Consider the following 27,639-nt stretch of genomic DNA (forward strand, 5'->3'; position numbering starts at 1 on the left):
CAGCTGGTTGACAACTCTTACTTCCTTGTGTGGGGGGGGGGGGACAGCAATATCTCTTTCCTGGATGAAAAACCTCCGAGACTCAGAAGTCACCACATTGATAAGAATATTTGCAAGAATAAGATTTGGTCCCAATCCTCCAACTTGGTCTCTCCGCACCGGAATGGCACCGTGGAAGATCTGATTTCAGAAACGGAAGCTGGCAGCTTTACCTACAAGTCACTCAAGATGAGGAATCCAGTACTCCCCAGGGGGGCAACAAGACAGGACTCAACCGGATTTTCCTCAAGCTATTTGCTAGCAAGAATTTGAGAAGAAAGAGGCAGCTGGTCACAAGACACCCTAGGATTCCCCACTTCCTGCCAAAGAAGTACAACCAGTTCTGTGTCTTTAAGTCAATGCAGCTTAAATGTACAGGGGACTTCACAAAAGCTCAAGAAGTGCTTGGATTTAGCAAAAACGGTTAAGACGCTGCACTAGGCACCTGCATCCCAAGTCACCGTGCCTCGGGTCCAATCTCAGTTCTGCTTTCAATCCAGCCTCCTGCTGATGTACACCCTGGAAGGCAGTAGATGACGGCTCAAGTACTTGGGTACCTGTTGCCCATGTGGGAGATGTGGGATGAATTCTGGGCTCCTGGCTTCAGCCTGGCCCAGCCCCAGCTCTTGTGGGCATTTAGGAAGTGAACCATGAGTGGAAGGTCTTGCTCACTCTTTGTCTTGCTGTCTTTTGAATCAATCAAATAAATAATTTAAGTTCATTTAAGCATATGGAATTAATAATTTGGGTGCAAAATTTTCATACATTTTTTTCCTAATACACATTTTCCATGAACTTTTTGCAGACCCTTCAAACATAGGAGCTATAAAAGTAGTCACTGATATTGAGGAAAGATTTATATGTTCCCTTAAAATCTTAGATGCATGTGGCTGGGCACTGTGGTGCAGAGGTTTAAAGCCACCACCTGGGCTACCTGCATCCTATGTCAGAGTGTGTGGGATGGAGTCCTGGCTCTGCCACTTCCAATCCAGTTTCCTACTAATGTGCCTGAGAGGCAGCAGGGATGGCTCACGTACTAGAGTCCCCTGCTGCCCACATGGGAGACTCAGATGGAGTTCCTGGGGCCCGGCTTTCACCTGGCACAGCCCCTGCTGTTGTAGGCATTTGGGGAGTGAACCAGCAGATGGAAGATATCTCTCCTCTTTCTGTTTCAAATAAAAATGAATAAGCATTTTGAAAGTAATAGACAAAAGAAAATCTTAAACACATAAGAATCCAGCATATTTGCTTCTTCTATAATGTGGGTGCTAACAGTAATAACTTATTTTGGCTTATCTAGTTCAAAAAGCTTACAGACTAAAAGTTCAACCTAATGGGGCACCAGTGATATTAACTGTGTCACTGTTAATTAAGCAAAGTAGTAGAGTAATAGGAAAGCCTTGAGTGTGATTTGAAAAGAAAAAAAAAATCCATTTACACACATATACCATGAAAGGATTTTAAAAAACTGGGGCAGGACTTTGCCTTTCAAATAAACACATCTTTAAAAATAAGTAAGTAAGCCGGCGCCGCGGCTCACTAGGCTAATCCTCCGCCTTGCGGCGCCGGCACACCGGGTTCTAGTCCCGGTCGGGGCACCGATCCTGTCCCGGTTGCCCCTCTTCCAGGCCAGCTCTCTGCTGTGGCTAGGGAGTGCAGTGGAGGATGGCCCAAGTGCTTGGGCCCTGCACCCCATGGGAGACCAGGAGAAGCACCTGGCTCCTGCCATCGGAACAGCGCGGTGCGCCGGCCACAGCGCGCTACCGCGGCGGCCATTGGAGGGTGAACCAACGGCAAAAGGAAGACCTTTCTCTGTCTCTCTCTCTCACTGTCCACTCTGCCTGTCAAAAAAAAAAAAAAAAAAAAATAAGTAAATGAAAATAGAGGCTCACTTTGGAACAAATGTTGAAATTGATAGTTTTTTCATGAACTTTTTAGAGATATCTTGTATGAATGGATTTCAACAAAATAAACTTATTTTAAATCCCATTTTCCATGAACTTTTTTAAAAGACTGATTTTTATATTAAAAAGGCAGAGTGACAGAGAGGGAGGGAGGGAGGGAGATGGTGGGGAGAGGCAGGGAAAGTGAGAGATCTGCCGGTTCATTCCCCAAATGCCCCCCACAGCCAGGGCTAGGCCAGACTGAAGCCAGGAGCTGGGAACTCCATCCAGGTCTCCCACAAGGGCAGCAGGAACCCAAGTACGTGTGTGGGTCATCACCTTCTGCCTCCCAGGTGCATCAGCAGGAAGCTGGGTCAGAAGCAGAGAGTAGCCAGGGTTCAAGTCAGGCACTATGAGTAATACGGGAGGCAGCATAATCCCACTGCACTGTAATGCCTGCCCCTCTGTGAACTTTCTCAAGTACCCATGTATAATTTCTTAATGCCTGTAGCCTGATAGACCTGTAAGTTAGTCTTCTCAAAAAACAAACAACTGATGCTAGCACTGTGGCATAGCAGGTAAAGCCACTGGCAGCAGTGCCCGCATCCCATATGGGCACTGGTTTCAGTCCCAGCTGCTCCTCTTCTGATCCAGCTCTCTACTGGGAAAGCAGTAGTATCCTTTCTACTAGGAAAGCAATAGAAGATGACCCTAGTCCTTGGGTCCCCACACCCACGTGGGAGACCTGGAAGAAGCTCCAGGCTCCTGGCTTCGGATCAGTGCAGCTCTGGCTGTTGCAGCCATTTGAGGAGTAAACCAGTGGATGGAAGAGCGCTCTCTCTCTCTCTCTCTGCCTCAGCCTTTCAAATAATAAATAAAATCTTTTTAAAAAGAGCAAGCAATAAAGTAATTGTATTTTTGTAAAAGAAAAGCAAATTCAAGCTATATGTTCATGGCCATCCCAAGGAAAAAGATAAGCTGCTAATCAAAACCACATCCCCGGTGGAAACAACATCTGGCAGCTGTCATCGCGGCCAGTGTGCCACCATCCTGCGGTGCTCCTGCCCTCGGGCACGTGGCATTAGTTTGGTTTTTCTCTCTGACCTCTCTCATCCCCAGCTTTTTCTTTGGGTCCCATTCTTCTTGCGCCCACTGTGGCTGCCATTTCTGAAGCCCCGCCCTTAGCATTCTCACCACTCTGCTTTGGTAAGTTCATCTACTCTGGAGCCTTTACCTAGCACAGCTGGCACAGCAGCGCCCACACAGCGAACTCCAGTTCTGTCCTGTATGAGTGCGGAATCCCTCTGCTGATAGCACGTGTGCATTCAGGTCCTGGCATCATCAACAGGTCAAGACAGGCCTCTGCTGGTCAAAGGTAGCGAATGCCAGGGTAGCTCTGGCCATCACCTGCCCAGGGACGATGCAGGAACCCCCCAGCCCTTGGCCCCGTGTGATACGGAGACAGAAGCCCACGGACTGTTCAGGCTGGAAGCCCACGCTGCCCATTAGGCTTTACCATGCCCCACTAGCACCTTCAACATGAAGGGGCCTTTCCTCACCACTTCAACTTCTTCTCCAGTCTTTTTTTTAACTTTTATTTAATAAATATAAATTTCGAAAGTACAACTTTTGGATTATAGCGGCTTTTCCCCCCATAACCTCCCTCCCACCCACAACCATCCCATCTCCCATCCCATTCTTAAGATTCATTTTCAATTACTTTTAAATACAGAAGATCAACTCTATACTAAGTAAAGATTTCATCAGTTTGCACCCACACAGACACACAAAGTATAAAGTACTGTTTGAGTAGTAGTTTTCTCATTAATGCACATAGTACAACACATTAAGGACAGAGGTCCTTAATGTGGAGGTGCACAGTGACTCCCGTTGTTGATTTAACAATATGACGTCAGTAATCACCCAAGACTCTTGTCATGAGCTGCCCAGGCTATGGAAGCATCTTGAGTTCACAAACTCTGACATAACTTAGACAAGGTCATAATCAAAGTGGAAGTTCTCTCCTCCCTTCAAATAAAGGTACCTCCTTCTTTGATGGCCTGTTCTTTCTGGGGTCTCTCTCATAGAGATCTTTCATTTAGGTTTTTTTTTGTGTTTTTTTGTTTGTTTGTTTTTTGCTTGCCACAGTGTCTTGGCTTTCCATGCCTGCTTCTCCAGTCTTAATTCATGTCCCTGTCCCCTTAGGCCTGGTTGGCACCCGCTCAGAGGCACAGCCATGGCCCTCAAAACAAAGAGTGAAATGACAGACGCACACACAGCCTTGGTGCTACAGTGCCTGGGATGCACCGAGACCCCACGCCATCGCAGGTGCACCCAGAGGGCGCCGCTGACCTACCTGATGTTTTCCAGGGCGCCGGTTATCTGCCGTGGCTCAATATCGTACAGCTTCACCCTGAAGCCTCCACTGGCAAACAGCATGGCCCAGCTTCGTCCCACGAGACCACTAAAGGGAAGAAAAGCAGGAAAGGATTCCAGTGAACTTAATGACGGGACAGCTTTTCCCTGCTCACCAGGATTCACTTTTTAAAATTATACAGGATCCACAAATAAGTTGACTTTAAAAAATAAAATTATACAGCATTCTATTCTTAAAAGATTTAATAAACGTCTTCAAGGCACATGTTTTGGTAATGGTATTTATTTAAATGGCTCTCTCTTTCCTGCCAGGAGCATCCACACGCATGCCACAGGGAGCACTGCAGGACAGCAGGTGTTTATCACACACTCAGACACTGAAACACGGAGTCCAGTTGGGATAGGACAGGTGTTGTGAGGCCAAAGGCCCTTGGTGAGTCCTCACTGCACCACTGAGTTGTCCAAGCTTAGAACTGGCCTTTTACAGGATAAGTTAGTGTTAGTTAAAATACTGAAACTCTGTACCAGTTTCAACTTTGCAAGAGGACAAGTGCTGGAGATTAGTTGCCACAACAATGTGAACGTCCTTAACACTACAGAGCTATGAATTTACAAACTGCTGAGATGGCAAATTTTCTGATCTTCGTTCCAATGCTCCCTCTGTCATCCCTTTGTGCTCCTGTGGCCTGGGTCTCAAGGGGTAACCTTGGTTCACCTGAGGGCTATCTTCTGAACACAGCCTTTCATTCCCAGTGTGCATGAAGACCAAGGGAGAGCAAAGGACAAATGCAAGACCTTGCCACCATCTCCATGTCTTCAGTCTGGGAGCTAAACACTTCCCTCAGCTGTTTGCTGTGAACTGCTGGATCATTCATAATGGATATCAAAGTACATGAATAAAAACCACAACAAAGTTTGTCCAAAGACATTTGAAAACAAAGCAATGCTCAGCAGCCAGCATAAATCTGTTTTTTGTGGGAGCCGGCACTGCAGTATAGCGGGTAAAGCTGCCACCTGCAAAGCCAGCATCCCATATGAGCGCCGGTTCCTGCTGCTCCACTTCTGATCCAGCTCCCTGCTAGTGTGCCTGGTAAAGCAGCAGAAGATGGCCCAAGTGCTTGGGCCCCTACCACCCACATGGGTGACCAGGATGAAGCACCTGACTCCCATTCAGCATGGCTCAGTCCTGGCCACCGCGGCCATCTCGGGGAATGAACCAGCAGATGGATGATCTCTCTGTCTTTCCCTCTCTCTCTGTACCTCGGACATTCAAATAAATAATTTTTTAAAAAATTGTTTTTTGTTTATTCAGTGGAGTCAATGGGGTTAGTGAGGTTCTTTGTCTCTGACCCAGGAATCTCACATCCTCTGTGAGCACCCAGGAAGCAGGCTAAATTCTTAGCATGGAAGCAGCTGGACCAGCCAAGGGGAGGGTGAGGGGACAAGTTTCTCCCAGGCGCTGTGCTAGTTCACTGCGGCAACTACAAGGCTGCTTTGCAATAGGGGACTCAAAGGATGGTCACAGAGTGGAAGCTAAGAAGTATTCTCCCCACTCTGTCTCCCCGCTGTTCAACAAACCCATGGCTCCAGTTGTGAGTTCAGGGACTACCTGCCACAGAGCCTGCAGCTCCTGGTAGCCTGGGCTTCCGTCAGTGAGGGGGAAAGCCCGCTAACAGCACACAACTGCTTTGTAAGCTTCAGAACGCCCACGCAATGCCTGCCTGAGCCTTGAATATTCACAGTGCATCATGAGGGAGGTGAGCATCCAGAGATCTCAGGTGAAGCTGTTTAAGAAATCTGTTAAGCAGGCCGGCGCCGCGGCTCAATAGGCTAATCCTCCACCTTGTGGCGCCGGCACACCGGGTTCTAGTCCCGGTCGGGGCGCCGGATTCTATCCTGGTTGCCCCTCTTCCAGGCCAGCGCTCTGCTGTGGCCAGGGAGTGCAGTGGAGGAGGGCCCAAGTGCTTGGGCCCTGCACCCCACGGGAGACCAGGAGAAACACCTGGCTCCTGCCATCAGATCAGCGCGGTGTGCCGGCCGCAGCGCGCCAACCGTGGCGGCCATTGGAGGGTGAACCAACGGCAAAAAGGAAGACCTTTCTCTCTGTCTCTCTCTCTCACTGTCCACTCTGCCTGTCAAAAACTAAAAAAAAAAAAAAAAAAAAAAAAGAAGAAGAAAGAAATCTGTTAAGCAAAACCAACTAAATCGCTTCTACTCAAACTGACTTAGGGAGTCGATTTTACTCCGTATTCTACACGACTGAAACCTTTAACAATTAGGCAATATGAAGTTTATATAACATATGTAATTTTTTTTACTAATCTCTCAGAACTCTGGACCCACACTGATCAACAAAGTGGACTCTAGTCCCATGCAGCTACTTAAAGTGACAGCAAAGAAAATTTCAAACTCAGTTCATCAGCAATATCAGACACAGCTCAAGGACTCAATACCCATCCACATGCAATAGCGGCCTGCATCTTGGGCAGCGAGGGTATGTACAGAACACTCCCACCTTTGGAGAAAGTGGCTTGCTGTTTTAGACCACATAAGGGGAAAGGCAACCTTTCCAAGGGCAAACTAGTTTGTAAGACAGTCCCTGAAGGAAGACTTCTTCCTCCCTCTTCTTTTTGTCTCTCTCTTTGCACGAGTCTTAGAAAGCCACCTGTAAACTTTAAGTTTAGTTAAAAGGCCAAGGAACATTCACATTTGCTACCAATTGACCAGCTGTGGACTTCAAAATCTTTTTTCCTGGGGCCATGATCATAATGTTTAAAAGATACGGTGACTTTTTAACTATAAAAGCAGCATGCAGGCTAACTCTAGGATGAAGAATAATTCCACCGTGGCGGTTATAGTGGTGGGTTCCCTCTGTAATATTTCATCCAGCTGTATACTTATGACTTCTGCACCTCGTTACATGTGTGACATAATCCAGAAAAGTATTTTTGAAGAAGAAAATTTGTAGGGCAGGCACTGGTGCAGTGGTTAAGACGCTGCTGGGGATGCCCACAATGCCATACTGGAGTGTCTGGGTTCAAGTGGTAGCTCTGCATCCGATTGTGGCTTCCTTCTAATGCACACTCTGGAAAGCTCGAAACCACCCACCTAGGAGATCTGAATTGAGTTCCATGCACCTGGCTTTTGCCTGGCCCAGCCCAGCCCAGCCCTCCAGCTGCATCTGATACTACTGCAGACATCTGAGGAGTGAACCAGCAGATGGAAGATCTCAGTGTGTGTGTGTGTGTGTCTCTCTCTCTCCCTCCTCCATCACTGCCTTTCAAATCAAATAAAAATAAATTTTAAAGACAATAAAAGATTTAACATAAAACTGAGAAAATTATGTTTTCTAGTTTGTAACTGAGGAAAACACGAGCTGGCATTCGATCTAGCAGTTAGCACACCCACATCCCATACTGCAGTACCAGGGCTCAAGTCCTGGCTCTGGTCCCTGGTTCTAGCTTCACACTAATGTGCAACCTAGGAGGCAGCAGGTGATGGCTCAAGTGTCTGAGACCCTGCCACCCTTGTGGGAGACCCGCACTGAGTTTCCAGCCTCCGTCTTTAGTCTGGCCCAACCCCAGCTGTGGCACTTGGGGAGTGAACCAGTAGATGAAAGCTATTTCTCTCCCTCTCCCTCTCTCCCCATCTTTTAAATAACAAAAAGAAAATACCCCAACCTCACAAAATGACCCATCTCATCTACACCTGTAAAAGCCTTCCTCCACCTCGAATCAGGCACCTGACCCACAACAGTCATGGCATCAGATGCCTCTGGCTACTAAGTTACTGCACAGTCTGTATTGGCCACACAGTGGAAGTCAGAGGCTTCAGTCAGAGGAAAAAAGAACTGAAGCTGTCAGGTGAGGGAAGCAGGCAGGGCTGGCAGGCGGCCAAAGATAGGAGGGTGGGGTGCCTGGATTGGTCAATAAAAGCCAGAGGCCAAAGGCTTGCCACACAGGAGCACAAAACAGGTTTCTCTCATTCAGCAAAGCTCCCATCCTTTTCCAAGAAGCCTGCATTGCCGCCCAAGTATCAGAAAAAGAAGGAAGCTTTCTAAGATCTGCTTTCTTGACTGACAAAGTTGCATCGTTGCTTGAACCTGCCTTGTCCCGTAAGGCAGCACTGGCTCCAAGGGGCTACACAGTAAATCAAAAGGGACTTGCCCAAGCAGAGACATGCTGTAAATACACATGGGCTTGGAAGATTCAATGCAAAAAACAAAAAGTATACAATGTCATTATTAAAATCGTATATTATTTATGGAAATAATACTTTGCAAATATTATGCTAAAGAAAATGTACTATCAAAATTAATTGCACCTTTCTGTTTTTCTTTGTTTTTAAATTTGAGAGGCAGAGAGAGCGCCCATCCACTGGTTCACTCCTCACATGTTGCTCTTGTCAGAGCTGGGGCCTGGAACTCATTCCAGATCTCCCACATGAGTGGCAGAAATCCAATTTCTTCTTTTAAAAAAAAAAATTTGAAAGGCAGAGTTACAGAGAGAGAGAGAGAGAGAGAGAGAGAGCTCTTCCTTCCACTGGCTCATTCCCCAGATGGCTGCAAAGGGCAGGGCCAAGGCCAGAATAAAGCCAGGAACCAAGAACTTCACCTGGGTCTCCCTGGATGTCCCAAGTGTTTGGGCGCCTGCCACCTTCCACTGCTTTTCCCAGGCCATTAGCAAGAAGCTAGATTAGAAGAGGAGAAACTAGAATATGAACTGGTGTCTATGGTGCTGGTTCGAGTCCCGGCTGCTCCACTTCTGATCCAGCTCTCTGCTATGGCCTAGGAAAGCAGTAGAAGATGGCCCAAGTCCTTGGGCCCTGCACCCGCATGGGAGACCGGAAAGAAGCTCCTGGCTCTAGATCGGCCTAGCTCCAGCCGTTGCAGTCATGTGAGGAGTAAAACAGAAGGAAGACCTCTCTCTCTCTCTCTCTCTCTCTCTCTCTCTCTCTGCCTCTCTGCCTTTTAAATAAGTTAATATATCTTTTTTAAAAATAGGTAAGTAAATCTTTAAAATAAGTTTATTTTGATGAAAAATTTTGAAATTCATGCATACACATATACAGAATAAAGTATGTGTATGGCAAAATTTTTAACAATTGTTGAATGCAGAGGTGGATTCCTGGATAATCATTTTTCCACATTTTGAATTTCTGTGTGCTTGAGAATTTTCATAATTAAAACTTCGGGGAAATCAGTTCTATTACGTATGATGGGCATTAGAAGCAAAGCACATAGTCTGTTACCATGGTGCTCCCTGGCCTGCATTGCCTACCTTTTTTTTCTCTTTAAGATTTATTCATTTAAAAGTCAGAGTTAGAGAGACAGAGAGAGAGAGAGAGAAAGATCTTCCATCAGCTGGTTCACTCCCCAATTGGCCGCAACAGCCAGGGGTAGGCCAGACCAAAGCCAGGAACCAGGAGCTTCTTCCAGGTCTCCTACATGGGTGCTTGGGCCAAAGCACCTGAGCCATCTTTTGCTGCCTCCCCAGGCACATTAGCAGGTTAACTGGCTCTGAAGTGGAGCAGCTGGAACTCAAACTGGCGCTCACATGGGATGCAGTCTTCACCTGCTATGCCACAGCGATGGCCCTCCACCTTCTTCCTAGAGAGCCAACGACTCCTGAGAACTCCCCTCCACATGCCCCCCCTACAGACCCAGTCACTGATGATCAGACCTGAAGTGAACACCCGACTCAAAGCAGCCAATCAACTGTCTCACCTACACCCTCTGGTATCTGTAGCCCAGCCCACATAAAGGAGCTGAGCCAATCAGATTTCCTCTCCTGAAAATGGGACCTAAAATTTGGAAACTCACATCTGTAACAAACACTGTAGTTGAAAGATCCTAACCCGGGGGTGGCAGCAATGCACAGATAAGGAAGCAGGGGAGAGAGGGAGAGGTAAAAGGAGCAAGCACAAGGGGCTTTACAGAGCAGGCTGCCCATACAGAGGGACACGGATCAGGCAGCACCACCCCAGAGCTGGAAGGTTCCCTGCCTCCACTTCCCTCGCCCTTCTTGGCCCCAATACTACTTTACACCCAGCCCAAATAAAATTAACTTCCTGTCCTTGGAGCCTGTGAAACCTTAGGATTTTCTGACCCATGAGATCCCCTAGAGACCATATGACAAGCACTAGTGATGTAGTTGCTTTAAGGTCCTCACCATTCCGAAAGGCCTCAAAGCCTCTGAATCCATCAGTCTCAATTACTACAGAGTTAATACAGATGATCATTACTTCCATTCCTGAGTATCAGCAAAACACCAGGTGGCAAAAATTAAGTAATAGAATTTTTATTATGCATGCCACTTAGCTGAATAAATCCACAGCACCCTGCCTGCTCCTGACAAGGGCCAAGCGACTGTATGTGGAGTTTTTAAATTGATTTGAGTGAGCGCCCCAACAGCCAGGGCTGGGCCAGAAAACTTAGAACACAACCCACATGGGTAGCAGGAGGGCAGGGTCAGGAACCAGAATCCAGCATCAAGCTGGTGATATTCCATGATACGGGAGAGGGACAGCTTAACCACTAGGCTAAACATAGGATCCCAGATGCTCTGAAAAGTACCTATCCATTCAATGGCTACTTATTTACTAGGCAAAACTTATAGTAAAACTGTTCCTATACTCTTGCGCTAAGTCAGCTATGGAAAATTTACCAGTAGGAGCTATTAAATATTTCCTAGGAAGAGCACATTAATGTTTGAGCTGACTCAGACACAATCAGAGCATCCGATGATGTGTGTGCGCGCATGGGTGTGTGTGTGTTTTAATGGGAAAACTAGCAGGAAAGTGCCTCAGAGTTTCTCATAAAAAATGTACATAGTCACTCCAAAGTAAAATTTTGGAATTTTACAAAAAGGAGCCTCTAGTTTAGGGGATGCCTTGTGAGAGATAGACAACATCCTACCAAGTCCTCACACTGTGTATCAGCTTAAATATATATGCATGCAATCTGTTATAAACAATGTCTACTAGCACAAGGCAAGCTGGATATACAACTGGCGACAGAACAACTTCTACCCTAAGGAGAAGGTTCCAGAAACAATTTTTCTGGAGGAGCAAGTCCTGTTTCAACCCACCTTTCCAAAGGGCCCTGCCCCAGCTGCTCACAGGGCCTTGGGGGTAGGGGCTCTAGGGCAGAGTTTACTGAAATCAAGACCACCTGTAGCAAGTATTTTAAAGAGGGAACCTAGAAACTGATAAGGAGAGATGAAAACAACCCACAGGTTCTGAAATGGAGGGAGCTCTCCCCACCAGCAGAGCTGTGTGTCTGCAGTGGTGCTGAGGGTGAGCGAAAGATGGAACCCCCACACCAGGAAACAAAGTCACAAGCTGAGGCCACCGGTAAGTTCGGTGGCACTTAAGGTGCTTAAAGTGTGTCCACCCTCCTGGAATCCCTTGTCAACCTGCCACAAAGAATCAGAAATAAACTGCTTGCCCCTCCCAGTTCCTCCTCCAGAGACTGAACCACCCAGTCAGATAACTGTGCAATTAACTCGGAAATTCACTTGGCACTTATCGGTGCAGGCAGGGTGCTGCTGCAAGGCATAGTGGAAAACAGAACTCTAGCCCTTGACCTTCATAGCTCAAATGCAAGACAAGCATGATCACCACAATGGGAGCAAAGTGCACTTCTCTCCATTCCCTCCCTACTTGGCCACAAGCGCCCCTGGGCCTGAAAAGGACAAAAGTGCAGTTAATTCCCCTGCTGACCGAGCTGGCAAGCCTCCCAAAATGCTCCAACAATGGGCTCCAAAGGAAAAATCCTAACACTGGAGTTGGTCCACAGACAGGGCTGCAAATGACTGGGGGGATGGAGGACAGTCAGGTCAACACCTTGTGTGTGTGTGTGTGTGTGTGTGTGTGTGTGTGTGTGTGTGTGAGAGAGAGAGAGAGAGAGAGAGAGAGAGAGAGAGATTTTATTTATTTGAAAGGCAGAGTTACAGAGAGAGAGAGAAGGAGAGAGATCTTCCATCCACTGGGTCACTCCCCAAATGGTTGCAATCGCCAAGGCTGGGCCAGGCCGAAGCCAAGAGCTTCATCCAGGTCTCCTAAGTGGGTGCAGGAGTCCAAGCACTCGGCCATCTTCTGCTGCTTTCTCAGGTGCATTAGCAGGGAGCTGCACTGATAGTGGTGCAGTTGGGACTTGAACCAGCGCTCATATGGGATGGCGGCCTTGCAGGCGGTGGTTTAACCTGCTACCCCACACCGACGGCCCCAAGCCAACATCTCAATGGCATAAAGGGATACCAAGCTTCCACCAAAATGGTGCTTTTAAGTATCAACACTAGCGACTTGTTGACAGACTGCTAGCATATCTACCAACGGAAAGGTACCCAATATGCCCGTCTTAAAAATGCAAATAGCAGGCGTTGCAAGAGTGGCAGTAGGAGCACGAAACAGACGCTGTCAAATTGGAACATCCTGGCAAAACCCGCCCGGCTCCAGCGTTCCCCTCTGTTAACACCGTCTTGTGTGGCTGTGTTCGCTGAACACCTGTGGCTTCCTGGGAACGCCTCCCGGGCAGGTCATCCTGCCCCACGCGAACCCCTGGCCCCGCTAGTGTCGTCTCTCCTCGGGTCACTCTGACCCATTCACAAAATGGGAATGATGACATAGTTCTTGCAGAACGGCAGTCACAATCCGTTTCGTCTCTACGTAATGCCCAGCACGTCTGCCTGGCCTCGCTGGCAGGCCCAGCATCATTCAACAGGTTCCACGAAAGCACAGCGCCCGCAGCTGCAGCAAGCATAACACAGACCCAACTTTGCAAGGAGCTCCCACCTGCAAGCACCTCCGCCGCCGGCCCCGGCACCTGCCCGGGCCAAGCCAGCTTCGTCTGGGCTGAAGGGACCCCAGGAGAGCCAGCAGGAGGCCGGGGCCCAGCCCCGTCGCTCCCACTGCGCACAAGGACAGGAGACCTGGGTGCCCACCCACTCTCGCAGCCCTTTACCTTCCAACTATCAGCACGTCGCCGGCTGCTGGGGAAGCCATGGCGCGGCGTCTGACTGGGCCGGGACTCGGCACGGTGAGCACGAAAACTAAGCGCGGGCGCTGGTGCTGGTGCCAGACGCGCGGCTGCGCTCGGGGCCGGCAGACTAATAGGGGAACGGGGGAGGGCGTGCCTCGCGCCCATTGGCTCCGCGCGCGCCGGGGGTGGTGCCCGAGCTGCGGGAGGGGCGGGGCGCGCTGGGCAGTGCGGGGCGGCCACCGCCGCTGGACGCCTTCGGGGCTACCCCGGGGGAGGGGGCGCGCACAGCAGACCTAATGGGAAGCTTGCGAACTGGGGCGGCGGGGTGGATGGAAAGCCGGGAAACCGGACCCTCCGCCTCGAGTCTCTCGTTTGTGACCGTTTCAAAGTGTCTACCGTGCACCGCCACATCGGTGTCCACAGGAGGGGACGCTGCCGGGTTGGCACAGGCAACCGCCAAAGCACCCCGGAGAAACCTGCGGGAGAATGTCCCGTTTGGAGATCGTAGCGCCTCTCCCTACGCGGGCAGCGCAGGCCTTGGCTGCTAAGAAACCTGCCTGCCCCGAGGAGCGCAGAGGCCCAGGGACTTGGGGGACAGCTCCGGCGGTGTTGTGCGCACGGCCGAATCGCCCCGGAGGGTGTCGCGAGCGCGTGCACAGTACTTCCTCCTTCCAGAGGCTGACTCGGGCATGTGCGAGAGACAGGAAAGGAAACGTCCTCGTGCCCGGAGGACCCGGGGGAAGGCGCGTCGGGCGCTGCAGGACAAGCCTGTGTCCACACTGCAGAGCTGAAGGAGCAGCAGCAGGGTCGTCCGGGGCGGGGCCGGTACAGCGGACCCCAGCTGCAGAGCCGGCCAGCAGCCAACTGTGGGACCCTCAGAGCTCTTCCTGTGTTTGTGTCCCCTCTTGAGGATCCTGGGAAGGAGAAGTCTTAGAGGGACGGGCCAGATTTTAAAGAACCATTTCACAAAGTGTTAGTAATCAGTTGAAAAGGTATCAACCCTCCTTAAGAGACATAAGAAGTAACACGAAGATAAGTCATGTTTCACCCCTAAAACTGGCTAAATGACAGATTGGTAATATATCCCCATCTGTAAGCATTCTTTCAGACATGTGCCAGGACTTCAGACCTGTGCCAGGAGGTTCATGGAAATGGAACACATCTTCTCATTTGTTTTAGTGCAAATTTTTTAAATACATGAATATGAGAGATCTTTAAAAATACATGAAAATGCATATTACAAAAAAAACTCCGTGGATTTCAAAATGTTTTTGCACACAAATATTGTATCTTTAATCCTACTTTTTCATAGATTTTTTTTGAAGTAACCTCACCTAACTTTAACATACAATGGAGGGGCCGGCACTGTGGCATAGTCGGTAAATCCACCGCCTTCAGGGCTGGCATCCCACATGGGTGCCGATTTGAGTCCTAGTTGCTCCACTTCCAACCCAGCGCTCTGCTATGGCCTGGAAAAGCAGGAGAAGATGGCCCAAGTCCTTGGGCCCCTGCACCCACGTGGGAGACCTGGAAGATGCTCCTGGCTCCTGGCTTCCAGTCGGCACAGCTCCAGCCATTGCAGCCATCTGGGGAGTGAACCAGAAGATCTCTCTTTTCACCCACACCCCACCCTGCCACGTCTCTGTAACTCTGCCTTTCAAATAAATAAGTAAATCTTTATATATATATATATATATATATATATATATATATATATATCATATACAATGGAAAGCAGGTTTAAATTGGCATACCATGCTGGGGGACATGTTACAGTAGGAGACTGCTTCAAAAATTTTGTGGAGGGGTGAGAGTTTGGCCTTAGTAGTTAAGACGGCCCTGCCCTCTCCTCCCCCTCCCCACAAAGATGCTCTAGCTCTGTATCAGAAACCCAGACCCAGTACCCTGCTGCTGACTCCACCTCTGCCTCATGCAGAATTTGAGCAGTAGCAGGGATGGCTCAAGTAACTGGATTCCTGCTACCCACACGGGGAACCTAGAATGAGTCCCTGGCGCAACCTGGCCCAGCCCCAGCCATTTCAGGTATTTGGGAAGGGAACCAGTAGATGGGAGTGCTCTCTTTTGCTCTCCCAACCTCCTCCAAAAGCAATAAATAAAGATGTCTATTTTAGTACAATTTTTTTCAATCCATGCATAAAAGAGGCACCAAAAAAGCCATTAAAATGCACATTGTGAAAAAACAATGCAGGGCTGGCACTGTGGCATAGTGGGTAAAGCTGCCGCCTGCAGTGCCAGCATCCCATATGGGCACCGGTTTGAGTCCTGGCTGCTCCAATTCCGATCCAGCTCTCTGCTGTGGCCTGGAAAAGCTGTGGAAGATGGCCCAAGTTCTTGGGCCCCTGAACCAATGGGAGACCTGCAAGAAGCTCCTGGCTCCTGATATGGCCAATTGAGGAGTGAACAAGCGGATGAAAGACTTCTCTCTCTCTCTCTCTGATGCTCCATCTCTCTCTGTGTGACTCTGACCTTCAAATAAATAAATAAATATTAAAAGAAAGCAACAGCTCTCAAAAATTTTTGAACCAATAAAAGCTTCTTTTAATTCCACTTTTCCATGAACTGTTTTTTGTTTTTAATTTGAAAGGGCTGAGAGACAGACAGTTCTCATCTGTTGTGTACCCCCTAACAGTGCCATCTAGGACCCGGGCCAGGCTGGGGCCAAGAGTTCAATGCAGGTCTCCCATCTGGGTGACAGGAACCCAGTTACCTGAGCCATCCATGGCACACATTAGCTGGAATCAGGAGTGGAGCTGGGTGTCATGGAACCCAGGCACTCTGATGTGGGTTGCAGGCACCTAAGTAGTGTCCTAACCACCAGGCTATAAGCCTGCTTCTTCAGTGGACTCTGAAGGCTTCGCAGACATTATTGGGAGAGCAGATGGCTGTGGGCCGTGAGCAGCCCTGCGTGCTCTGGCGGAATGGACCAGACTCCAACGGTGCCTCCTCAGACTAACAGGCAACAACTGTCCAGATGCAGTACAGCTGCCTCAGCAACCTGCACAAGATCTCACGCCCAATTACAATCTCATTTCCATGCCAAAGGACATGGCTGCCAGTGCCGTGACAGTGAACAACGACCATGACAATCACCAGGGGAGCCCACAACATGAGAAACCCGAGGCAGCTCCCCCATCCGAGAATTACACCACCGTTCCCGTTCCCGAAGTCCACAACTGTTTGCCCCGTTTGTGAGCAGTGCCTCCTCCTCAGTATGATTACCCTGTGCCTATGACTCCTCGGCCTCCAGCAGGTGGAGAAGCTGGTTTTCAAGAGAGGCTTCTGCAAGGGGTCGGCACTGTGGCAAAGCGGGTAAAGCTGCCTCTTGCGGCACCAGCATCCCATATGGGCGCCAGTTCAAGTCCCTGTTGTTCCACTTCCTATCCAGCTCTCTGCTTGGCCTGGAAAGCAGTAGAAAGTGGCCCAAGTCCTTGAGCCCCTGCACCTGTGTGGGAGGCCCAAAGGAAGCTCCTGGCTCTTGGCTCCTGGCTTCGGATCGGCACAGCTCCAGCCATTAAGGCCATTTGGGGAGTGAAGCAGCAGATGGAAGACCCCCCCCCCCCCCCGCCTCTCCTTCTCTCTCTGTATAACTCTGACTTTCAAATAAATCTTCTTTAAAAAGAGCAAGAGAGAAGCTTCTGCTTCTCCATTCTTAGCCCCTGGAAGAATTAATGTTCAGTTTCATTTCATTATTAATTTTGTGACACCAAACAGCCCCATCTTGGGGTCTGTGCCCCCAAAATACAGGGGTAGACATTAATGCTGAGCTGTCTCATAGTTGTGCATACTGAGTACCTGTGGCTACTCACTGGGAATGGCCAAGGGGAACTGGCTTGTTTGCTGCTGGCTACAAAATTTACCCTGAGGCCTGTGTTGTGGCATAGCAGGTTAAGCTGCTGCCTTGGCACTGGCATATGGTTGCCATATGGTTGCCAGTTCTACTCCCAGCTGCTCCACTTCCTTACTAATGTGCCTGGGAAAGGCAGCAGATGACTTGAGTACCTGGGCCCCTGCCACCCAAACAGGAGAACTGGATGGACTTCCGGCTCCTGGCTTTGGGCTGCCCCAGCCCTGCCTGTTGCGGCCATTGGGGGAGTGAACTGGTGGATAAAGGACCTCTCTCTCTATCTCTCCCTCTTTGTAACTCTGCCTTTCACATAAATAATAAGTAAATCTTTTAAAAACAAAATTGATTTTCTGCTAACAAAGTGCTGTGGGCCCTTGTCCACTGTAGCTGCAGGGGTCATTCGGCCCTCCATGGAACACTGTGGAAGTTCCAGGCCCAGACAAGTATGCCAGCATTGTCCTGCTGTCATCTAGTAAGCCATGTATCGCTAATCCAGGGGTCTCGCGTGCTCTGTCAGCATCCACCTACAAAGCCATGGCAAGCTGACTTGTTAGTTTGCACTGGGGAAAACCGCTGACCATTTGTTACCCTGTTAAATTGCAGCAGTCCATTGTTTCCTGCTTAGTTCCTGCACTAAGCCCCAACACAAAAATCCAAAGGTGTCAAACCCATTCAAAGTTGATGTCTGACCTTCCTAAAACCAAGACAAAGAAATGGTCAGAATTTCCAAACAGGCCCACCTCAAACACCTGACCAGGAGGTTCCTTCTGCTTCAACCTCTTATGTTTTTTGGTTTTCACCGAGTTATGTGAAGTAACCTGACAATAACCAATCAGAGATTTCTCTATTGCTCTGTCTCCCTGTCCCCACATTTCTTTTTATTTATTTATTTATTTGTATTTTAGCTTTTTTTTTTTTTTGACAGGCAGAGTGGACAGTGAGAGAGAGAAAGACAGAGAGAAAGGTCTTCCTTTGCCACTGGTTCACCCTCCAATGGCCGCTGCGGCTGGCTCATCATGCTGATCTGAAGCCAGGAGCCAGGTGCTTCTCCTGGTCTCCCGTGGGGTGCAGGGCCCAAGCACTTGGGCCATCCTCCACTGCACTCCCTGGCCACAGCAGAGAGCTGGCCTGGAAGAGGGGCAACCGGGACAGAATCCGGCACCCCAACCGGGACTAGAACCCGGTGTGCCAGCTCCGCTGGGCAGAGGATTAGCCTGTTGAGCCACGGCGCCGGCCTATTTTTAGCTTTTCTTTAAAGATTTATTTACTTATTTGAAAGGCAGAGTTACAGAGAGCCAGAGGCAGACAGAAAGGGAGAGGGGTCTTCCATTCACTGGTTCACTCCCCAGTTGGCCACAATGGCTAGAGCTGCGCCAATCTGAAGCCAGGAGCCAGGAGCTTCTTCTGGATCTCAGACGTGGATGCAGGGGCCCAAGGACGTGGGCCATCCTCTGTGGTTTTCCAAGGCCATAGCAGAGACTGGATGGGAAGTGGAGCAGCCAACACTCGAACTGGCGCCCATATGAGATACTGGCACTGCAGACCGGGGCTTTAACCCACACACCACAGCGCCGGCCCCTATTTTATTTTGTTTAAGGAATACAACTTCATGCATTTAACACATAAAAATTTGGGAACACGATGCTTCTTACCCTCCATCTTTCTCCCACCCACACTCCTAATTTTCTTCCTCCTCCCTGTCCCTACATTTCAGGAAAGTAACTTTGAAATAACAATCCACTTTTTGTTCCTTGTTCCTTCTTTCTCTAGTCTCTCTGTGTCTAAAACTAAGCACCTCACTCAGCCCATCAGAACACTTGCTCTGTTCTATGGAAATAAATGTTGCTCTAGAATGGAAAATAAAATTCTAGAATGGAAAATAAATCCAGTTAACTTCTTCAAACTAAATTGTTGTCATTTTTGCCTTTGACACACACATCAAAGCTTAAAATGTGTGTACCATTTGGTTTAGCGATTTCAGTTCTAGATATCTGGTGTGCAGGAATACTCAAAAGAATATGAAGGTAGAAGAAATTTTTTAAAGAATTATTTATTTATCTATTTAAAAGGCAGAGTGGTTGGGGTGGGGAGAGAGAGAGAGAGAGAGATCTTCCATCCTCTAGGTTACTCCCCAAACGGTCACAATATCAGGCTAGATCACGCAGAAGCCAAAAGCCTGAAACTCCATGTGGGTCTTACACATGGGTGGCAGAAACCCAATTACTTGGGCGGATCTCTTGCTTCCCAGGCACATTATCAGGAAGCTGGATTGGAAGCAGAGGCGGACTTGATCCCAAGCACGCCAATATGGGATGCCAGCATCCCAAAAGTGGTGGCTTAACCCACTGCACCATAACACCTGTCCCCCAAAGCATGACTTTTAATAGAAAAATAATGTAAACATGATGAATATTGGTAAGAAATGGATTTTCTAGTTATTTATTTATTTCAAAAGAAGAGAGAGAGAGAGAATCTTTCAGTTGCTCATTCACTTCCCAAATGCCTACAGCAACCAGGGCTAGGCCAGGCCAAAGGAGATGCAGATCTCTTGTTTGGGCAGCAGGATCCCAAGTACTTGAACCATCACTTGCTCCCACAGTGTACATTAGCAAGAAGCTGGAATTGAGATTATAGCTGGGACTCAAATTTAGGCACTCTGCCAAGGGATCTCGGTGTCTCAAGCAGTGTCTTAACTGCTATATCCAATATCTTCCCCCTACAAAATGTTTTTTTTTTAAGATTTATTTATTTTATTTGAAAGACTGAGTCACAGAGAAGCAGAGGCAGAGAGAGAGTTCTTCCATGCACTGGTTCACACCCCAATTGGTCACAACAGCCAGAGTTAGACCGATCAGAAGCCAGGAGTCTGGGCCCACACGGGTACAGGGGCCCAAGCACTTGGGCCACTTTCTACTGCTTTCCTAGGCCTACACTACAGTGCCAGCCCTAACACACAAAATGTTAGAGATGACAGAATACTCAGATGACTTCCAGAGAACAGAACACGTGGAGGGGGCTGGAGGGGGCACAGCAGAAGGCACGGAAGCTGCACGCCCCCACCCCCAGTATCTTGCCCTGTGCATCACTGTCTAGGTCTCCTTTGTAAAGTCCTTTGTCCTGAATGGATAAACATCCGATCATCTGATGGGGTGATCACAGGCATTGCTCTGACAACAGAAGCAGACACAACATCAGCAAGAGGAATGTCGAAGTCAATTCACAGCAAAATGAGCACATTAGCCAGTCATTTCCCTGCTGAGAGCAGCGCGACTCAGAGGCTCAACCTCGGGAAAAGGCTCACGGCGGCGCATCACTGGCCTCTGTACCGTGATATTGCTGCTGTGCACTTTCTATTGATGGGACATCCCCAGGGCCAGGCCGCTGTGGGCATTTGGGGAGTGAGCCGGGAAATGGGCTCTCTCTCTCCAACCCCCGCCTCTCAAATAAAAACAACTAATTTTTAAAATTCTTGTCCTTTTATACTCATGATAAGAAATTACAAGTCTTTCTTGGCTTAAAATTTTTAGCTACTTTGCTGAATGACCAGACGACCTCCCCTCCCCTCCACTGCCAAACACAGGTGACAGTGATCTGGCCAGGAGCCAGGTGCTTCTCCTGGTCTCCCATGCCGGTGCAGGGCCCAAGCACTTGGGCCATCCTCCACTGCCTTCCCGGGCCACAGCAGAGGGCTGGCCTGGAAGAGGGGCAACCGGGACAGAATCCGGCACCTCAACCAAGACTAGAACCCAGTATGCCAGTGCCACAGGCGGAGGATTAGCCTATTGAGCCATGGCGCCGGCCAGTGATCTTTAATATTGAATGATAATCAACTACAGAGGGTGACCGCTGAGGAAAGGGAAACCACCAAGGTGCAGGCAGCAGCTCCCAGAGTGAAAGTCCACAGAGCCCTGTTTTCTTGCTCAGTGGCAGAGGAGGGAGGAGGTTCCAGGCAAGGCTCTGCAGAAGAGGCCCCCCCAGGACTTTGGCTGACAACTGAACTGTGCACATTTTTAATTTTTTTGACAGGCAGAGTTAGACAGTGAGAGAGAGAGACAGAGAGAAAGGTATTCCTTTTTCCGTTGGTTCACCCCCTAAAATGGCTGCTACAGCCAGCACACTGTGCCGATCCGAAGCTAGGAGCCAGGTGCTTCCTCCTGGTCTCCCTTGCAGGTGCAGGGCCCAAGCACTTGGACCATCCTCCACTGCCCTCCCAGGCCACAGCAGAGAGCTGGACTGGAAGAGGAGAAACCGGGACAGAATCTGGCTCCCCAACTGGGACTAGAACCCGGGGTGCTGTCGCTGTAGGCAGAGGATTAGCCTAGTGAGCCACAGCGCCTAGTGAGTCTAACTCCATTCTGTGCTGCTGTGACAAAAGACCCTGAGGGTGATATTTTATTTTTATAAGTAGATGTATTGGGGCCAGTACTGTGGCATAGCAGGTAAAGCCAACCCCCTGCAATGCCTGCATCCCATATAGGTGTTGGTTCAAGTCCCTGCTGCTGCACTTCTGATCCAGCTCCCTTATGGTCTGGGCAAAGCAGCAGATGATGGCCCAAGTGCTTTGGCCCTGCTACCCTCATGGGAGACCCAGAGGAAGCTCCTGGCTTCTGGCTTCTACCTGGACCAGCCCTGGCTATTGAATGAACCAGCGGATGGAAGATCTCTGTCTCTCCCTCTCTATCTCTCGCTCTGTAAATCTGACTTTCAAATGAATAAATAAGAAAGAAAACAAGAGAATACAGAGAGAGAGAGAGAGAGAGAGAGAGAGAGAGAGAGAGGTGATGGCATCTCCTGGCAGGAACACAGGCAAGAGCAGTGAGCAGCACCCCTGGAAGAAGCTACAGACATGGAGTGGCCTTGCTTTATAACAACTCATTCTTGCAGGAACTAATTCAGTCCTACAAGACCTAACCCCCTGCTTCAAGGTGGACATGAGTCCCTCGGGAGGGGGCTATCCCACGACCCTCCAGACCCCAGCTCTGTAAGGTTCTACCACCTGTTAAGACTGCTACCCTGGGGACCGAGCTTCCAGGACATGAGCCTTTCGGGAACAAACCATACCTAAGTCATAGCATCGTGTAAGGAGGGACCCACCCAAGTCCCAGAAAGCAGGAGGCCAAACACTCCCTAGAGCTCATATAGAACTGGGAAGGTTTGTGGTCCCACCAGCCAGCCTGGAAAGATCTCAGGATACAAAGGACACCAGGTAGAATCCTGAGAAATCAGTTGCCTTAACAGTAAAGCTTAATTTATTCTACACCCAAGGGCTCTCAGGAATCACCCTAAAAAAGATTGCTATGTTGTGGATATCAGTTCCCTTCTTAAATGTCCTTCAAAGGCACCAAGTGCTAAAGGCTTGTTCCCCAGGGTCTTTGTTAATGGTAGGTGGAGGATGGGAATTTAATCCAATTACAGTGTTTGAAGGAGGAGCCTGAGTGGGGGTGGGAAGGTAGGTATGGGGGGAAAGAACCACTACATTCCTAAAGCTGTACCTATGAAATTTGTATTCATTACATAAAAGCTTCCTTTAAAATAAATTAAATAAATAAAATTTTTTTAAAAAAAGGAAGTGACCAGATTGGATCCAGCTGTTGGAATGCAGCCTGGTGACTCAGTCACGGTGACTTTGTAAGCAGTGACAGAGACGAATGCCCTCTCCTGCCCTGTGACTCTCTGCACTGCAGGGAACACCATCACCAGGTGCGGAACCAGCGGGACTGCGAAGCTGCAAAACCGTGAGCTGAAATAAACTGCCTTCCTTCATAAGCAGTTTGCCTCAGGTATTTCATTGTAGCAACGAAAAGTTGACTAATACAGAGATCCAAAGCAAGCCTTGGGGCTGGTATGGTGGCACAGTGGGTTAAGCCTCTCCCTCGTGATGCCAGCAAGCATATTGCAGTGCTGTTTTGAGCTCTGGCTGCTCTGCTTCTGATCTAGCTCCCTGCTAATGTACCTGGGAGGCAGTGGAAGGTGGCCCAAGTACTTGGGTCCTTGCCACCCATGTAGGAGACCAGGATGGAGTTCCCAGCTCCTGGCTTCAGCCTGGCCCTGATCTGACTGTGATGGCCATTTGAGGAGTGAACCAGCAGATGAAAGATCTCTCTCTCTCTTTCTTCTCTCTCTCTCTCTTACTCTGCCCTTCAAATAAAATCTTACAACAGAAAACAGTCAAACTTTAGAGCAGCTTTGGGGCAGAGCAGGTTAAGCTACTGTTTGGATCACCTGCATCTCATATGGGAACACTTGTTTGAGCCCTGGCTACTCTACTTCCAGTCCAATTTCCTGTTAATGCACCTGGGAAACAGTGGATGGTGGTTCAAGCACTTGAATTCCTGCCATCCACGTGGGAGTCCCAGATGGAGTTCCTGACTCCTGGCTTCAGCCTGGCCCAGCCTCAGTGGTAACAGCCATTTAGGGAGTGAACCAGTAGATGAATTGCTCTCAGGTCTCTCTCTCTCTCTCTCTCTCTCTCACTCTGTTACTCTGCTTTTCAAATAAATAAATAAATCATAAGAAGAAGAAAAAAAGCAAGGCTTAAAGGGACTTGTCTGATTCCACATAACTGCAATCCAGAACAAAATTCAATACTAATTTAAGGAATACATGGGGTCAGAGCTGTGGCATAGCGGGTAAAGCCGCTACATGCCATGCCAGCATCCCATATGGGTGCCAGTTCAAGTCCCGGCTGCTCCACTTCTTCTTTTTTTTTTTTAAAGATTTTATTTATTTATTTGAAAGGTAGAGTTTCAGACAATGAGAGAGAGAGACAGAGAGAGAGGTCTTCCTTCCGTTTGTTCACTCCCCAAATGCCTACAATGGCCGGAGCTGCACCGATCCGAAGCCAGGAGCCAAGTGCTTCCTCCTGGTCTCCCACACAGGCGCAGGGGCCCAAGCACTTGAACCATCTTCTACTGCTTTCCCAGACCACAGCAGAGAGCTGGATTGGAAGAGGAGCATCCAAGACTGGAACTGGAGCTCATATGGGATGCTGGCGCCACAAGCAGCAGATTAACCCACTACACCACAGCGCCAGCCCCATATTCCACTTCTGATCCAGCTCTCTTTTATGGCCTGGGAAAGCAGTAGAAGATGGCCCAAGTCCTTGGACCCCCACACCCACATGGGAGACCAGGAAGAAGCTCCTGGCTTCGGATAGCTCAGCCCCAGCCATTGCAGCCAGCTGGAGAGTGAACCAGCAGATGAAGGACCTCTCTCTCTGTCTCTCTGCCTCTCCTTCTCTGTGTAACTCTGACTTTCAAATAAATAAATACATAAATAAATACATATTTAAAAATAAAGTAATACAACAATTCTGAAAAAGAAGTACAAATTTAGGAGAACTCCACCTGATTTCAAGTCTTCTTGTAAAACTATTATCCAGAGAATGTTGTATCGAGAAGTTAGACACAACGGTACTTGCAAAAGTTTGTGGAAACACAATTGAAATCTGTGCATGTAAGGGATCTTCAAAAAGCTTACAGAAATACATATCATGAAAAATTTCAAAAATTTTTTAGCAAAGTCAACTTATTTTTTGATTCCATTTTTCACAAACTTTAGAAGTACTCCATCTACTGGGGGAAGTGGGAAATGAAGAGTTATGTAACGGGTTTAGAGTTTCAGTTTTGCAAGGTTGTGATACTATGATACAGGGAGAAATGTATACAAATATTTAGTCTCTGGCTGCTGCTCCTGTCCAGAACTCCTAAAAGCCCTGGGATTTCCTGTGTGGTAAGTGCCAAAAAGGCACTTTTTGTTTCTCACAACAGGATCCTTTCCATCACAGAGGTGATTTTGGTGCCAGGGTTTGAGCCTATCCCTCGGAATTCCTGTATTGGAGCTGGAATTCCTCCTTGTGGCTGTGTTGGGAGGCGCGGCCTAGTGGGACACATTCGGTTCATGGGGACAGTGCCCTCAGGAATAAGTGAATGCCTTTCTCAATGGGATGTTCTAGCTAACAACCCATTCCCTTGTGTGAGGGTGGTGGCCACTTCCTGGTGTTACTGTTGAGCTCTGTTTCTCTGTTGTTACTCACCTATTACTCTAAATCTCCGTATTAAATTTTCTCTGTTGAAATGTCAAGTGTACTTTCCATTTTCTGACAGAGTTTTGGTGTCTTATAAGTGTTAAAAGCTAGTGTCTTGGCCGGCGCCGTGGCTCAACAGGCTAATCCTCCACCTTGTGGCGCCGGCACACCGGGTTCTAGTCGGGGCACCGGATCCTGTCCTAGTTGCCCCTCTTCCAGGCCAGCTCTCTGCTGTGGCCCGGGAGTGCAGTGGAGGATGGCCCAAGTGCTTGGGCTCTGCACCCCATGGGAGACCAGGAGAAGCCCCTGGCTCCTGCCTTTGGATCAGCGCGGTGCACCGGTCGTGGCGGCCATTGGAGGGTGAACCAACGGCAAAAGAAGACCTTTCTCTCTGTCTCTCTCTCTCACTGTCCATCTGCCTGCCAAAAAAAAAAAAAAAAAAAAAAAAAGCTAGTGTCTTTTATAAATCAATTCTAATGGAATCCTGGCACAAAATTCAATGTATAATCTCTGACATGCTTTGTCCCTTTTTAAAATTTTTATCTAAAGTATACAAATTTCATGTATTTCATATATACAGGTTTAGGAACATAGTGATACTTCCCCCTCTACCCTCCCTCCCACCCACACTTCAACCCTTTTTCTTTCTCCCTGTCCTATTCCCACAAAAGCCAGGGCCAGTGCAGGCCAAGGCCCAGAATCCAGAATTCAATGTAGGTTTCCACCTGAGTGGAAGGACCCAAATACTGGAGTCATCACCTGCTGCCTCACAGGGTGTGCATTAGCAGGAAGCTGGAATTGCAAAAGGACTCCAGACTTGAACCTTGGGGCCGGCGCTGTGGCATAGTGGGCTAAGACTCTGCCTTTGGCACCAGCATCCCATATAGGCACTGGTTCTAGCCTTGGCTGCTCTTCTTCCAATCTAGCTCTCTGCTGTGGCCTGGGAAAGCAGTAAAAGATGGCCCAAGTCCTTGAGCCCCTGCACCTGTGTGGGAGACCCAGAAGAAGCTCCTGGCTCCTGGCTTGGGATCAGCTCAGCTCTAGCTGTTGCAGCCATTTGGGGAATAAACCAGAGGATGGATGACCTCTCTCTCTCTGCCTCTACCTCTGTCTCTCTGTAACTCTCCCTCCAAATTAATTAATTAATTTTTTAAAAGTCAGAGAAACAAAAAAGGTTGATTTTATTTAGCATGAGATTTCACTATAAAGTATAAGTTTAGAAGAAAAATTTTTTAAAAATTTTAAAGACTTATTTTATTTCATTTGAAAGACAGAGTTACAGAGAAATAGAGACAAAGGTCTTCCATCCACTCATTCACACCCCAGATGGCTGCAATGGCCGGAGCTGAGCCCACCCAAAGCCAAGAGTCAGGAGCTTCTTCCGGGTCTCCCACGTGGGTGCAGGGGCCCAAGGACTTGGGCCATCTTCTGCTGCTTTCCTAGGCCATAGCAGAGAGCTGGATTGGAAGAGGAGCAGCCGGGACTAGAAACGGTGCCCACATGGGATGCCGGCACTTCAGGCCAGGGCATTAACCCGCTGTACCACAGAGCCGGCCCCTAGAAGAAAAGAATTTAAAGAGGAATGGTGTGATGTTAGAACTCAAACATGGATAAGAGTTCACTCCTTTAAAAAAAAAAGTGCTTTATACATTTTTTTGAAGTCCATGCATAGATTTTCTTTTTTCTTTTTTTTTTTTTTTTTAGACAGGCAGAGTGGACAGTGAGAGAGAGACAGAGAGAAAGGTCTTCCTTTGCCGTTGGTTCACCCTCCAAAGGCCGCTGCGGCTAGCGCGCTGCGGCCAGCGCACCGCGCTGATCCGATGGCAGGAGCCAGGTGCTTATCCTGGTCTCCCATGGGGTGCAGGGCCCAAGTACTTGGGCCATCCTCCACTGCACTCCCTGGCCACAGCAGAGAGCTGGCCTGGAAGAGGGGCAACCGGGACAGAATCCGGAGCCCCGACCGGGACTAGAACCCGGTGTGCCAGCGCCGCAAGGCGGAGGATTAGCCTGTTGAGCCACGGCGCCGGCCAAGATTTTCATAATATAAATTTTTCTTCAAGCTTCTAAAGACCTCCTGCACTTAATTCTAAAAAGACACAATCCTCTAAACTTCTACACTCTGAAACAGCCTAGGATTAATGCCACATAAAATCACAAATCTGACTTAAAACCCAAGGCCCAGATCTTGGCTTCTTCAGCATTTTTCACTAGAAGGAGCCAGAACTCACTGGAGACGTGGTTGACCCCATTCGGAGCAGGAAGGGCACTAGTGTCAGCTGGGCCACTTGTGCTTCCAGAGGCAGGAAGCTGCAGAGGTGAATGGCAGGACATCAAAGGGTTAAGGATCAGGCCAGAGAGGAGACTGGCCAGGGCCGTCTGGCCCAGTGCTGTGTTCTTAAGGGGTCTCAGTTTAGAGGATCGGATCTTTTTAGAATCAAGTGCAAGAGGTCCTCAGAAGCTTGAAGAAAAA

General features: G+C 48.8%; 1 protein-coding gene across 1 annotated transcript in view; it reads right to left on the reverse strand.

Moving 5' to 3' along the window:
- The window catches only part of CRYL1 (crystallin lambda 1), a 117,243-nt gene extending 103,859 nt beyond the window's left edge, over nt 1–13,384 (reverse strand). Inside the window, exons 1-2 of the mRNA XM_062195405.1 lie at nt 13,261–13,384; nt 4,279–4,386 (exon numbers count right to left, since the gene is read on the reverse strand). Of these exons, the coding sequence (XP_062051389.1) occupies nt 4,279–4,386; nt 13,261–13,301 (149 nt within the window). The 5' untranslated portion in view covers nt 13,302–13,384. The remainder of the gene's footprint in view (nt 1–4,278; nt 4,387–13,260) is intronic.
- Nucleotides 13,385–27,639: the final 14,255 nt, after the last annotated feature.

The sequence above is a fragment of the Lepus europaeus genome, chromosome 6 (assembly GCF_033115175.1).
Source record: "Lepus europaeus isolate LE1 chromosome 6, mLepTim1.pri, whole genome shotgun sequence".
Taxonomy (NCBI): domain Eukaryota; kingdom Metazoa; phylum Chordata; class Mammalia; order Lagomorpha; family Leporidae; genus Lepus; species Lepus europaeus.